Raw genomic sequence first — 12,212 nt, 5'->3', positions numbered from 1 at the left:
AAAATTAGCCTTTCTGCAATTTAGAACTTCAACTTTTAGATCTGGTCTACCCTTTTCCATCACTATTTTAAATCTAATGGAATTATGGTCGCTGGCCCCAAAGTGCTCCCCTACTGACACCTCAGTCACCTGCCCTGCCTTATTTCCCAAGAGTAGGTCAAAACCCTTTGAGGATATCATTGTTTCAGGATGCAGAAAAATCATCCAGAATTAAACTAAACTTGAGAATGGTGCAATCCACACAGACCTTGCTGGATATTTGTGGGCAGATTTCTTCAAAATTGGTGATGGGTGCTGCCATTTTGTATCTAATTCCAAAATTCAAAACAATTAGTAGCATATTACATGATCAGACCCTTTTTCCATTATATAATTCTGAGGATTTTTGCTGCATTAGAGCAGAAAAGTCAGAGTTAATGCTGCACAGCCATCTCTTTTGCTTGAGATATGAATAATTGGATTTGGGAATTCTGATTGTAAAATGGCGCATGCCAGTATTTTCACTACTGTAGACCCCTGTACAGATAGATGTGGCTGTGGTGAGGTGTTAAACAGTTGTCTGATACGATGTATAATATTCAGTGTCATTTCTCTTACAGTGCTGGTGTTGGAAGAACAGGCACATACATTGTAATAGACAGCATGCTGCAACAAATCAAGCACAAAGGCATTGTTAATGTGCTGGGATTTCTCAAACACATCAGAACACAAAGGAACTATTTAGTACAAACAGAGGTAAGAAGCAATCTAAATATTGGAAGAAGTCATCACTATTTTAGGTGTTTTATTCTCTTAGAATAAATGCTTGAAACCAACTATTTTGGGATTGACCTCTTTTCATGAGGAATGTTTGTCCTTGCCATTTAGAAAACAAAAACTGCTATTATAATGAAGGAATGCCAAATGTTCTTTTTCAGTGCAACTATGAATTGTTAGAATACATTGTATCACACTAGAAAGAAAAAGTAGCAGTTCAAGAGGATCTGATGAATGCTGTAAAAATACACTGTAAACAGCCAACTAAAAAACTTGATTTGAAGACAGACAAAGCTCTAAAAGAATACAAAGAGAGCAGAAAAGAGCTCCAGGGCCATAAAATGTCTTTGGTAAATAGGATTAGGGAAAATCTCTAGGCACTCGATATATTTAGAAGGAGCAAGAGGATAGTTAGGGAAACAATAGGTCCACTCAAGGACAAAACAGGGAATTTAGGCATGGAACCAGAGCAAGTGGGTGAGGTCCTTAATGAATACTTTGCATCAATATTGGACATAGTGGATGTTAAGTCTCAAGAAGGGTATGTTGATGTTCTGGGCCAAGTCAGTATAAAAATGGAGGAGGAGGGTGGGTTTGTTGTATTAAAAAGCATTAAGGTAGACGAGTCCCTAGGATCTGATGAGACCTATCCCAGAATGCTGGAGGAGGCAAGTGAGGGAATTGCTGGGGCCTTATATGAAATCCTTACAGTCTCTTTAGTCACAGGAGAGCTCCCAGAGGACTTAAGAATAGCCAGTGTTGCTCCTTTTATTTAACAGGGACAGCAGGGATAATCCAGGGAATTATGGGCAGGTAAACCTTATGACAATGGTAGGGGAAATTATTGGACAAGATTTTAAGGTTAAGATTTACTCACATTTGGAAAATTATGGACTTATTAGCAATCGGCAGCATGGTTTTGTGTGAGGAAGGTTGTGTGTCACAAACTTGATTTTTTAGAGGAACTGACAAAGACCACCAAGATGATTATTTTGGAGTACATTGGGGCCTTGAGCAGATTGGCCAATGGGCCAATGAATAGCCGATGAAGTTTAATTTAGATAAATGTAAGGTGTTGTATTTTGCTAAGTCAAATCAATGGTGGGTCCCTAGGGAGTGTTGCCAAACAGAGAGACCTAGGGATGCAGGTGCATAATTCCTTGAAAGTGGAGTCACAGGTAGACAGGGTGGTGAATTTGGCATGCTTGCCTCCATTGATCAGAGGGTTTGGAGGGAGAGGATGAACAGCTTGGACCTGCTACCCCTGAAGTGTTGGAGGCTATGGGGTGGCCTTATAGAGGTTTATAAAATCATGAGGGGCTTGGAAGAGCCAAGTTCATTTCCCAGGGTATGGGGGATCAAAACTAGGTTTAGGGCGAGAAGGAAAAAAATATAAAAGGAACTGAGGGGTAACTTTTTTCACACAGAAGATAATATATATTTGGAATGAGATGCCAGAGGAAATGGAGGAGGTGGGTACAATTGCAACATTTAAAAAACATCTAGGTGGGTACACGAATAGGAAGAGTTTAGAGGGATATGGGCCAAGTGCTGGCAAATTGGACTATGTCGGTTTGGGCTGTCCAGTTGGCATGGATGAGTTGGACCGAAGGGTCTGTTTCGATGCTGTATGACTCTATGACTTTGATTGATGAAGGCAGTGGATAGATGTCGATATGGACTTTAGCAAGGCCTTTTACAAGATCCCTAATGGCAGGCTGATACAAAAGATGAAGTCATATGGGATCTGTGATGAGCTGGTAAGAAAGATACAGAACTGGCTTAGTTGTAGAGACAGAGAGTAGTGACTTTTTTCTGACCAGAGATATGCATATATATATAAATGATTTGGAGGAGAATGTATGTGGCCTGATTAGTAAGTTTGCAGGTGACACAAAGATTGGGAAGTGAGGAAGGTTGCGAGAAGACACAGTAGGATATGCATAAGCTGGAAACTTGGGCGGAGAATTGGCAAATGGAGTTTAATCTAGGCAAATGGAGTTTAATCCAGCCAAATCTGAAGTGATGCATTTTGGAAGATGTAATGCAGGAAGGAAGTATACAGTAAATGTCAGAACTCTTAGTAACATCAACATACCGAGGCATCTAGGCACGTAGATCCACAGTTCCCTGAAAGTGGCCACACAATGGGTAAGGTGGTCAAGAAGGTAAGTGACATGCTTGCCTTCATCACTCAGAGAACACAGTATAAAAATTTCCAGGTCATTTTGTAGCTATATAGAACTTTAGTTGGGCCACATTTGTAATATTGTGGACAGTTTTGGTTGCCACACTACCAGAAGGATATGGAAGTTTTGGAGAGGGTATAGAAACAATTAAGCAGAATGTTGCCGGGTTTGGAGGGTATTGGCTCTGAGGAGAGACTGGACAAACTTTTGGTTTGTTTTCACTGGATCATCCAAGGATGAGGGGTGACCTGATAGAAGTTTACAAAATTATGAGAGGCATGACAGAATGGATAGTCAGAGACTTTTTTGTTCCCAGGGTAGAAATGTTGATTACTAAGGGACGTGGTTTTAAGTTAAATGGGTAAGTTTAAAGGAGATGGGAGAGGCAAGATTTTTTACACAGAGAATGGTGGAAGCAGATGCAATAGCAACGGTTAAGAGGCCTATATGCATAGGCAGGGAATAGACAGATAAACTCAATTTCTTGGGTGAAGTCTATACTTCACAAATGCCAAAGATAAATCATGATTTGGCATTGCTTGTTGCCCCATAAGTTCTGTAAGAACACTTATTAAAATTCAAGAGAGGAATATGAAAATTAAAAATACAGACAGAAGCTGAATAACTAGTTGAGAAACAGTGTCAAACTGAAGTATAAAGGCTGTTTGTTCCATAATGCAATTTGAACTGCAACAGCAGATTGAAAGACCTGCCTTCGACAGTTTCTACTATGAAACAAACTGAGAGTTGAAGTGAGCCAGAGACTGAAAGGACTCTGGCCAACACTAGAGGGTGCACAATCTAATAATCTGTTAGGTTATCGGGGAAATGGGTTCAGGAGATGAACAAACATCTGGAGGCTGGAGTAATGAAAGAATAATAAATTTAAAGTCATAGAGTTATAAAAGCAGAAACAGACCCTTTGCTCCAACCATCCCATGCCGAACATAATCCCAAATTAAACAAGTCTCACACTACCCGCTCCTGGCCCATATTGCTCCATACCTTTCCTATTCACGTATCTATTCAAATGTCTTTTAAACTTTGTAATTGTACCCGCATCCACCACTTCCTCAGGAAGTTAATTTCACACACAATTTGATTGAAAGATGGCAACAGCTTTTGGCTGAAAAAAAGCCTTGTTACAAACTTGTGCATGTAACATTGTGAAGCTTGCCTTCAACATTTGGAACCACCTTAAACTTCCCTCTTAGAAACAAAATATGTATGGGAACAAGGCATTTTTAATTCTTGTACTAGTGCTTCTTACTTAGCTGCTAAGCTGTTCTTACTGAATGGGGAGAAAGTGAGAACTGTTCTTACACAATGTCTAAATCAACATCACTAATATGTTTTGGTCCATGCATGGTATGCTTGACTGGAACTATTTATGCAATCTCATGTCAATAGGAGCAGTACATCTTCATTCATGATGTCCTGGTGGAGGCCATCTTTAATAAGGATACAGAAGTCCCTGCCAATCATTTATATGCCTATGTCAATGCTCTTCTGACACCGGGGGCCTCCGGGAAAACTAATCTAGAGAAGCAATTCAAGGTAAAGATATTAAAATGTCATTTCACTGTTATTGATTTTGAGCATTTTATTATGATGTTCAGTGGGAGTAAGATGTTAGCATTGTCTGAGTTATTTTGGATGATCAAATATGACCCCCTTCCCTTGTCATTGTCTGAGATGGAGTCCACTTTTCTAATGTCAGTGCTCTAGCATTATTGCTCTGAACTCTGAGTTTACCATCACTTCAGGATTTCAGTATAAAAATCACAGCTGACTCTCCAGTGCTGCATTGTTGCTACTCTATCAGATATGACACCTTCCAGATGAGACACGAAACTGAGTGAGTTATTGTGTGGATGTAAAACAATGTCATTATTTTGAAGAGCGATGGGGAGTTATTTTCTCTCCTGGCTATTATTTTGTTCCTCAATCAACACCACAATAACAGATTGACTGGTCATTGGTTTTTTTGTCAGCTTTTCCTGTGTACAAATTGACTGCTGCATTTGGAAATTACTGGAACCATCTAAATAAGGTAAGAACGTTTGCATTTATATAGCACCTTTTCACAAATACTGGATGCATTGATGTGCTTTATAGCCAAGGAAGTACTTTTGAGATGTATTCACTGCTGTATTTTCCAAATTCAGCAGTGACTACAATGCAAAAATACTTCCTTGGCTATAAAGTACATCAATGCATCCAGTATTTGTGAAAAGGTGCTATATATATGCAAAAGTTCTTACCATATTTAGATGTTTCCTGGGAAAGCATCAGCAACAAATTTAATTGATGTTGCCACCCATCTCTGTCTCACCCCAACACCCTCAATTACTATCTCACGCATTGCCCAAAACCCAGACCGTAGAAACACTGATAGTTAAAAATGACCAGTTCACCAACAGAAGTCAGATTGCAGTATTCTTATGGAGCTGCTCCAACCTTCAATGGAAGTCTGTGGTCATGAATAATTGTACATTATTAACTTTTGAATTATATGCATAATCTGAATGGAATGCTTTAATAAAAGTTTTTAATAGACAAATGGAGACTTTTGTTTTAAAATGTTGTTGCAAAGGAAAGACTAAAAAGCTGCAATATAATCAAAACAACGCTGCAAACGCTCTGCAGGTTGAACAGTGTCTGCAGCGAGAGAGAAACCCTGTCCCCTTGATGTTTTTCCCAAAAGTGAAACATGTTGCAACCCCCAATGATTTATCAGGAGGAACAGAATCAGTAAAAGTGGGACAAGGAGAGAAAACAAAGACGAGTTAGTAACAAATGATAATGGTGTACCAGAATGAGGCAATGCTTAGACAAATAAAAAGGCCATCCTGAACCCAGAGGAGCTGTACTTGGTCACAACAGAATAGCAGAGATCACTAGGAAGCGTGGGAAATTTGGCAAACCCACAAGACTTTCTGTGACTGTGGAGTGTGGTGGATGAAAAAGGCAAGTGAAAGGACGCTTGGTAAAAATCATCTCGTTGGCTGTGTACTTTCAGGGAATTCCCACCTCCCAAGAACCTGTCCACACCTTCCCACATTCTTGCAGTCATCTAAAATTTCCAGCATCAAATGTCCATGAGAAAATGGATATTATGGTTAAGGGCTGAAGTGGCTTTTTCTCATGGGAAAGATCAATCCGTATTCAGGCTAGAGGACGATAACATACCTAGTGGAAAGATCAGATGTAGTTCCAAATCAATTTGCATTGAGCTCTATTGCAATGGTTTAGGGTACGTTGTGTAGTAAATACTCTGTCACAAGCAGCGAGTATAGGAAATTATGAAACAGTACAAATAAATTATTGTCTGTCATGAATTGTGTGTTTGTGACCTGAGAGTGTAGTTTCTGAGTTGAGGTGTCTGTTTAATCATGGTGGAAGAAAATTGTTGAAGATGCATGTGGACATTCTGTGTTGTGGGTTAGCATATTTTAGTAGACAGAAGCATCTTAAAATTAAACAAATCCGAATTTCCAGAATAAAGTTTGAGGCCAGAGTATTGGTAGTTAAGATCAAGGAGCTAATTATAGAATCCAAGGCTCAATATCAGAATCCGAGTTCACTGTTTAAACATAAATGGAGTTCAAATTCACAGACATTTTATATTTATATTTAGAGTATTAATTATCTTTTAACCCTCAATTTTTGTTTATTTCTGTCAACAGTTGGTGAGCCAGCCTCACGCTAAGCAGTGTGATTACTCTGCAGCACTGAAGCAATGCAACAGAGACAAGAACAGAAATTCCTCTATCATTCCCGGTAGGTTTGAAGGTCGAGTTATTGAAAGAATTTCAGTTTTTAATTTGAAAGCTTTATTTTTGGTTTAAACAAATATTTAAGAAGGTTTGCCAGTGTCATGCCACAGTGCTGGGAATACTGAACGTTTACAGACTTTATGACATTCTGTGATGATAGTGGTCGGACATTCAGATTTAAGTGTGTGGCTGACAGGAAGACTTCAGGGTATTCCACCAATAATTTTAAGTATCACCTGCAAACGTAGGAAGGCACATATGGTATGATAGCATTTCACTCACAGTTTTGTACCAAGTCCACTTGCCTTCACGTAAACATTCAAATTCACTGAGAAGAATACACTATTGCTGTGTTTGTCTTTTCGTACAGAACACTACTAGAGGGGTGTAATTGATTTAGCATGAAAAGCACCTGAATCTTATCCATTCAAAAACTAGTCATTTGGCAGCTCTGATTAGGGGCAACCCATTATAATGTGAACTGAAAACAGCTTTCTTGTCATGCACATGCTATGTTCTCAGCAGCTACGAACTATAGGTGACTAACCAGGATTGAGTTTCCTGGCAACTCTTCCCTTTTTTCCTCAAGATATTTTCCTTCATCTGGAGCAGTGCTTGGCTTTATTCGTACCTATTTGTTCTCAGTTTATATATAATTGTGAGTGGCCTTGGAACACAGTGGCTTGGTGGAAATATGTAAATCATTTTTGTTTCATTTTTGTGATATGGTCTATTGCAAACTTTTGTTGCCTGTCCCTCATAGCCCTGAGGGGGGGATAGTGAACTGCCTTTGAGTTGTGCTTTGACATGGTTGGGGCACTTTAGAAAGCAATTAAGAGCCTACTGTATTATTGTGAGAATGGAATCCCATCTATGGCAGGCATGTTGGCACAGCAAATGTCCTGCCAAGGGCACCAGTCAGCCATTGAGTTTCTCTGACAATTTGCTGAAATTTTTAATGATATTGGCTATTTTACTTTATAAAACTGCACTCAAATTTACAAATTGTCATGACAGAATTTAAAATTACATTCTTCAGATTTTTAAAGTTATTATTATTATTTGTTCGTTGGATGTGCATGTCACCTCTTGAGCCAGTGTTAATTGACCATCCCTAGTTGCTCTGGAGAAGCTGGTGTTGATCATTCTTCTTGAACTACTGCAGTATTGTTGGTCTAGGTAGACCACAATGCCATTAGGGAGGGAGTTATGTCTCTCAATTTGTTAGTTGCTAGCCTAGTAACATTACATCTGGTTATGAAGCAGGAACTAGATAATTGAGGTAAAACTTAACAATTTGTTTTAAATTACTGAGTAGGAATCCTTTTAAAGTTTTTGAAAAATCTTCAAACATCATCTATGGCAAGAAAGATTTAAATAATTTATTATCATTCCAACTGCCTAATCAGCATTGCAAAATATTTCCTGAGATGACAGAAAGAAATTGAACTTTGTAAACCTTGATCCAACAGGAGGGGGATGGGCTATACAAAAAGGTGTTTATTTAAATACTTCAAAAACTGGTAGAAGGGAAACAGATTAATTAGGATAACAATTTTAGGATATGAATAGTTAAAATTATTACCCAATCTAAGTAATTTAATGTCAGATCTTAATTTTTTGGGTGCAAAGTGATGCTTTTATGTAAAAATGCATCATACTCAGAGGGAAACATCCTGACTTTTCTCATTCATCCCCTTGTGTCGGGAAATGCAAATTGCAGAAAGACCTATTGTCATAGTTTCTCAGGTCCATCATGGTACCATAGTGCTGTATTGCAGGCATCCCCTTCCTGTGAGAATTCTGGAACCCTGAACTTTGTGAGAGCTGGTCAGCTGCACTGCCAATATCTACTGTAACCTGTAGGTGAAAGTAAGTGGGTTTTTTTTTCATTCTAGTGGAGAGATCAAGAGTTGGACTGTCAACCTCAGCTGCAGAGGGCTCTGATTACATCAACGCTTCTTACATTTCGGTAAGCATGTTAAAAACAGTCTGTGCAGGTTTACATCATGGTCGGACAATGCTGCGGGTTGTGACTGAAGGTTTTTATTAATGTGTGGACTCCTTATGGTTAGGCAAAAATATGAACCATTCACAAAATGCAAGCTTTTCACTTCCCAAAGCTTAAAAGTTTGGAAGATTCACCACTGCTTTTTAATCTTCCTTGTGCTAAAGGAATTCTTGTAGTAATCAGGAAACAGCGATTATGAGTCTTTTAGATGTTTTAGGTCATTTAAGATGTTTAAGGAAGTGGAATTGAGCAGACATTTGAGACCAGTAAATGCTTCACTGGACTGAAATAAGTTCACAGATCACAGCTTAGATATCTTTGAGTGACACCACTAGTTGCTCCTCGTGCTTTTCAAGCAAGTACTACTTGTGCTGCCAGACTTGGAATTCCATGAGAGAGAAAGAGAGAGAGAGAAAGAAATGACTTGACTCAATGTGTGTATTGCAAGTTAAATCTGAGGTTTGAAATCTGAGGCCAGATCCTATTTATCAATTAATTTATGGTTATGCTCATCCTTTCTCCTCCCTCTTTATTATGTCTCTATGGCTCAAGTTGTCTGCTGTGGGTCAGAATCCCTACTTTGGACCCAGATCAGATTAAAAATGCCCATGTACCTTTTGCAGAAGTTTCCTGGGTGAACCTCTGGGCCAGGTGTCTTCCCAGTAGTAGCAGCACAGTCCAAACACAGTCCAAAGCGGGAGCAGAGGTGGTACAGAATCAGTCATGTACCTACTTCTTCCGTAGTGGGTGCCATATTCTGTAGTTTGAAGGATCAAAGCCACTTTGACAGCTATTGTGACAAGTTTAATTGAAGTAAATGGGACAAAGAGCAGGGCAGCAGCCAGTTAAAGAAATACTTTTGGAATATAGTCACTGTTGTGAGGTAGGAAATGCAAAATCCAATTTGTACACTGGAAGCTGACACAGCAGCAATGGGATACTATCTAAACAATTTGCTGTGGCGACGTTAATTGAGGGGTAAATATTGCTCAGGACACTGGAGAGAATTTCCCTGGTCTACTTTGTAGTATTTCTACAGGATCTCTTACATCAAGCTGACAGGGCAGATGGGCCCTCTGTACAAGGTCTTATTTGAAATGATGGCACCTCCAGCACTGCAGCACTCCCTCAGTACTGAACTAGAGTCTCAACCTTGATTTTGAGCCAAACCTTTGCACTAAATGTTGCTGAAATGCATAACTGTCATCTGTTTGGAGGTTCACTTGTACCAGAACTGGATTTGCTTTTCTCATTTTGTTTGATTTTGTAATTTTGAATGTGCTGATAAATGATACAAGCATAACCTGATGAATTTGTATTATGGAGATTATCATTCTTGTACATTTGTACTTTGCTTTGTATTTAATCCCAGGGATTTCATCAAAGTAATGAATTCATTATAACTCAACACCCACTGCCACATACCACAAAGGACTTTTGGAAAATGATATGGGACTACAATTCTCAAATTATTGTCATGCTGTCAGATAATCAAGTGCTGGTATGGAATCTTATTTCATTTTTAAACTGGCTCATTTTAATTTGAAATTTTGTGCATCAACCCATAAATGTTTCTGCCAGCAGCTTTAGCGAGAAGGATTGGAAGAATCCTTAATGCAGAGAAAAGCTACTTCTATTAGCTGGAGCCAAATTCTGCAATGTAAAAGTTGCATTTGAAATCTCAGATATAAATCTGTCACAATCCAATCTAAACATGTGCAAGCAATGTTTCTGAATGATTCACAGTACCGTCCTTTACTGATATACTCCAAACACATTAGAGTGCAGCTAATAAGAATTCAGTGGCAGTACATTGCCATGATTTGGAGACGCTGGTGTTGGACTGGGGTATACAAAGTTAAAACTCACACAACACGAGGTTATGGTCCAACCCCACAAATTTATATGTATATGTGTTCGTGTGTGTGTGTGTGTGTGTTTGTGGGGGTGTATGAGTGTTTGTGAGAGAGAGTGTGTGTATGTGAGTGTAAAGGGGTATAAGTCTGTGAGAGGGTGTGTGTGGGAATGTATGTGTGAGCGAATGAGAGAGGGTCTGTGTGTGTGTGTGTGTCGTGCAATGGGATCACCTGTGGTGTGACATGAACCTAAGGTCCCGGTTGAGGCCATCTTCATGGGGATCGATGAAGATGACCTCAACCGGGACCTTAGGTTCATGTCACACTACAGGTGACCCCATTGCGCTATACACACAGACAGACAGACACACACAGACACTCCTATACACACACACACGCACATGCACATACACACATATAAGTTTGTGGGGTGAATTTGTACTTGCAGAATTACATTTTACTTTGCTCAAAAACTGCATGAATCCATGTTAGATTATGTAAATTCACCTTTTATATTAGAATCAGTCTGACCAATGTGGCACAGACAGCATCACAGGGTGGCTCCCACCTTCAATATATTATCTGGGCCGACATGACACCAATTGTTAAAGTTCACTTGAGAATGTAACTTTTTTTAAAAAAGTTTTGCGATTTACATATGAAAGAACTGAAACCACCATGGTCATTCTAAAAGATGAGAGACTTAACAAACAATCCAGGGTATTTTTCAATGTATAATTTCAGTTATATCACACTGTAAACTTTTGCATTGAACTTTGGACTCAATGAGAAGACAGCTCAGAAACAGACAACAAAAAAACCTTCCTCTGTTTGCACACATTCTGGTATTGTACCACACCAGGTTATAGTCCAACAGGTTTATTTGGAAGTGCTTTCGGAGCGCTGCTCCTTCATCAGGTGGTTGTGGAGAATAAGATTGTAAGACATAGAATTTATAGCAAAACAATGTCTAGCTCACCCAGTTGGATCTTTGACAGAAGAACTGTGGAAACAAGGTTTCTATGGTACTTTGGCTCTTCCACTGAGGTTACATAGGAAATTAAGAATATATTGGATGATGATCAGAAATTCTGGAGTCATGATTACAGGTTGCAGAGGGACTTCGATAAACTGCAGAATTGGGCTGAGAGGTGACAAATAGAGTTCAATGCAGCTTAATGTGAGGTGATGCACCTTGGGAAGGATAACAGGAAGGCAGAGTACTGGGCCAATGGAAAGATTATTGGTAGTGTGGATGTGCAGAGGGATCTTGGAGTCCATATGCATAGATCCCTGAAAGTTGCCAGGTGGATAGTGCTGTGAAGAAGGCATACGGTGTGTTAGGTTTCATTGGTAGAGGGATTGAGTTTCCGGAACCACAACATCATGCTGCAACTTTACAAAATGCTGGTGTGGCCACACTTAGAGTATTGTGTACAGTTCTGGTCCCCATATTTCAGGAAGGATGTGGAAGCATTAGAAAAGGTGCAGAGGAGATTTACCAGGATGTTCCCTGGTTTGAAGGGAAGGTCTTCTGAGGAAAGGCTGAGAGACTTGGGTCTGTTCTCATTGGAAAGAAGAAGGCTAAGGGGGGATTTGATAGAGACATACAAGATGATCA

At 39.4% G+C, this 12,212-nt stretch overlaps 1 protein-coding gene across 3 annotated transcripts in view; it reads left to right on the top strand.

The window, feature by feature from the left end:
• ptprz1a (protein tyrosine phosphatase receptor type Z1a) overlaps window positions 1–12,212 on the top strand; it is a 264,158-nt gene that overhangs the window by 242,345 nt on the left and 9,601 nt on the right. For all 3 annotated transcript variants that reach the window (XM_043709180.1, XM_043709179.1, XM_043709181.1), the window contains 5 exons: window positions 600–735; window positions 4,356–4,502; window positions 6,635–6,728; window positions 8,623–8,696; window positions 10,108–10,236. In XM_043709180.1, the coding sequence (XP_043565115.1) occupies window positions 600–735; window positions 4,356–4,502; window positions 6,635–6,728; window positions 8,623–8,696; window positions 10,108–10,236 (580 nt within the window). The remainder of the gene's footprint in view (window positions 1–599; window positions 736–4,355; window positions 4,503–6,634; window positions 6,729–8,622; window positions 8,697–10,107; window positions 10,237–12,212) is intronic.

This window comes from Chiloscyllium plagiosum, chromosome 19 (genome assembly GCF_004010195.1).
Source record: "Chiloscyllium plagiosum isolate BGI_BamShark_2017 chromosome 19, ASM401019v2, whole genome shotgun sequence".
In the NCBI taxonomy this organism is placed as follows: domain Eukaryota; kingdom Metazoa; phylum Chordata; class Chondrichthyes; order Orectolobiformes; family Hemiscylliidae; genus Chiloscyllium; species Chiloscyllium plagiosum.
The sequence above is the reverse complement of the archived record's forward strand: the minus strand, read 5'-3'. Positions and strand labels throughout refer to the sequence as shown.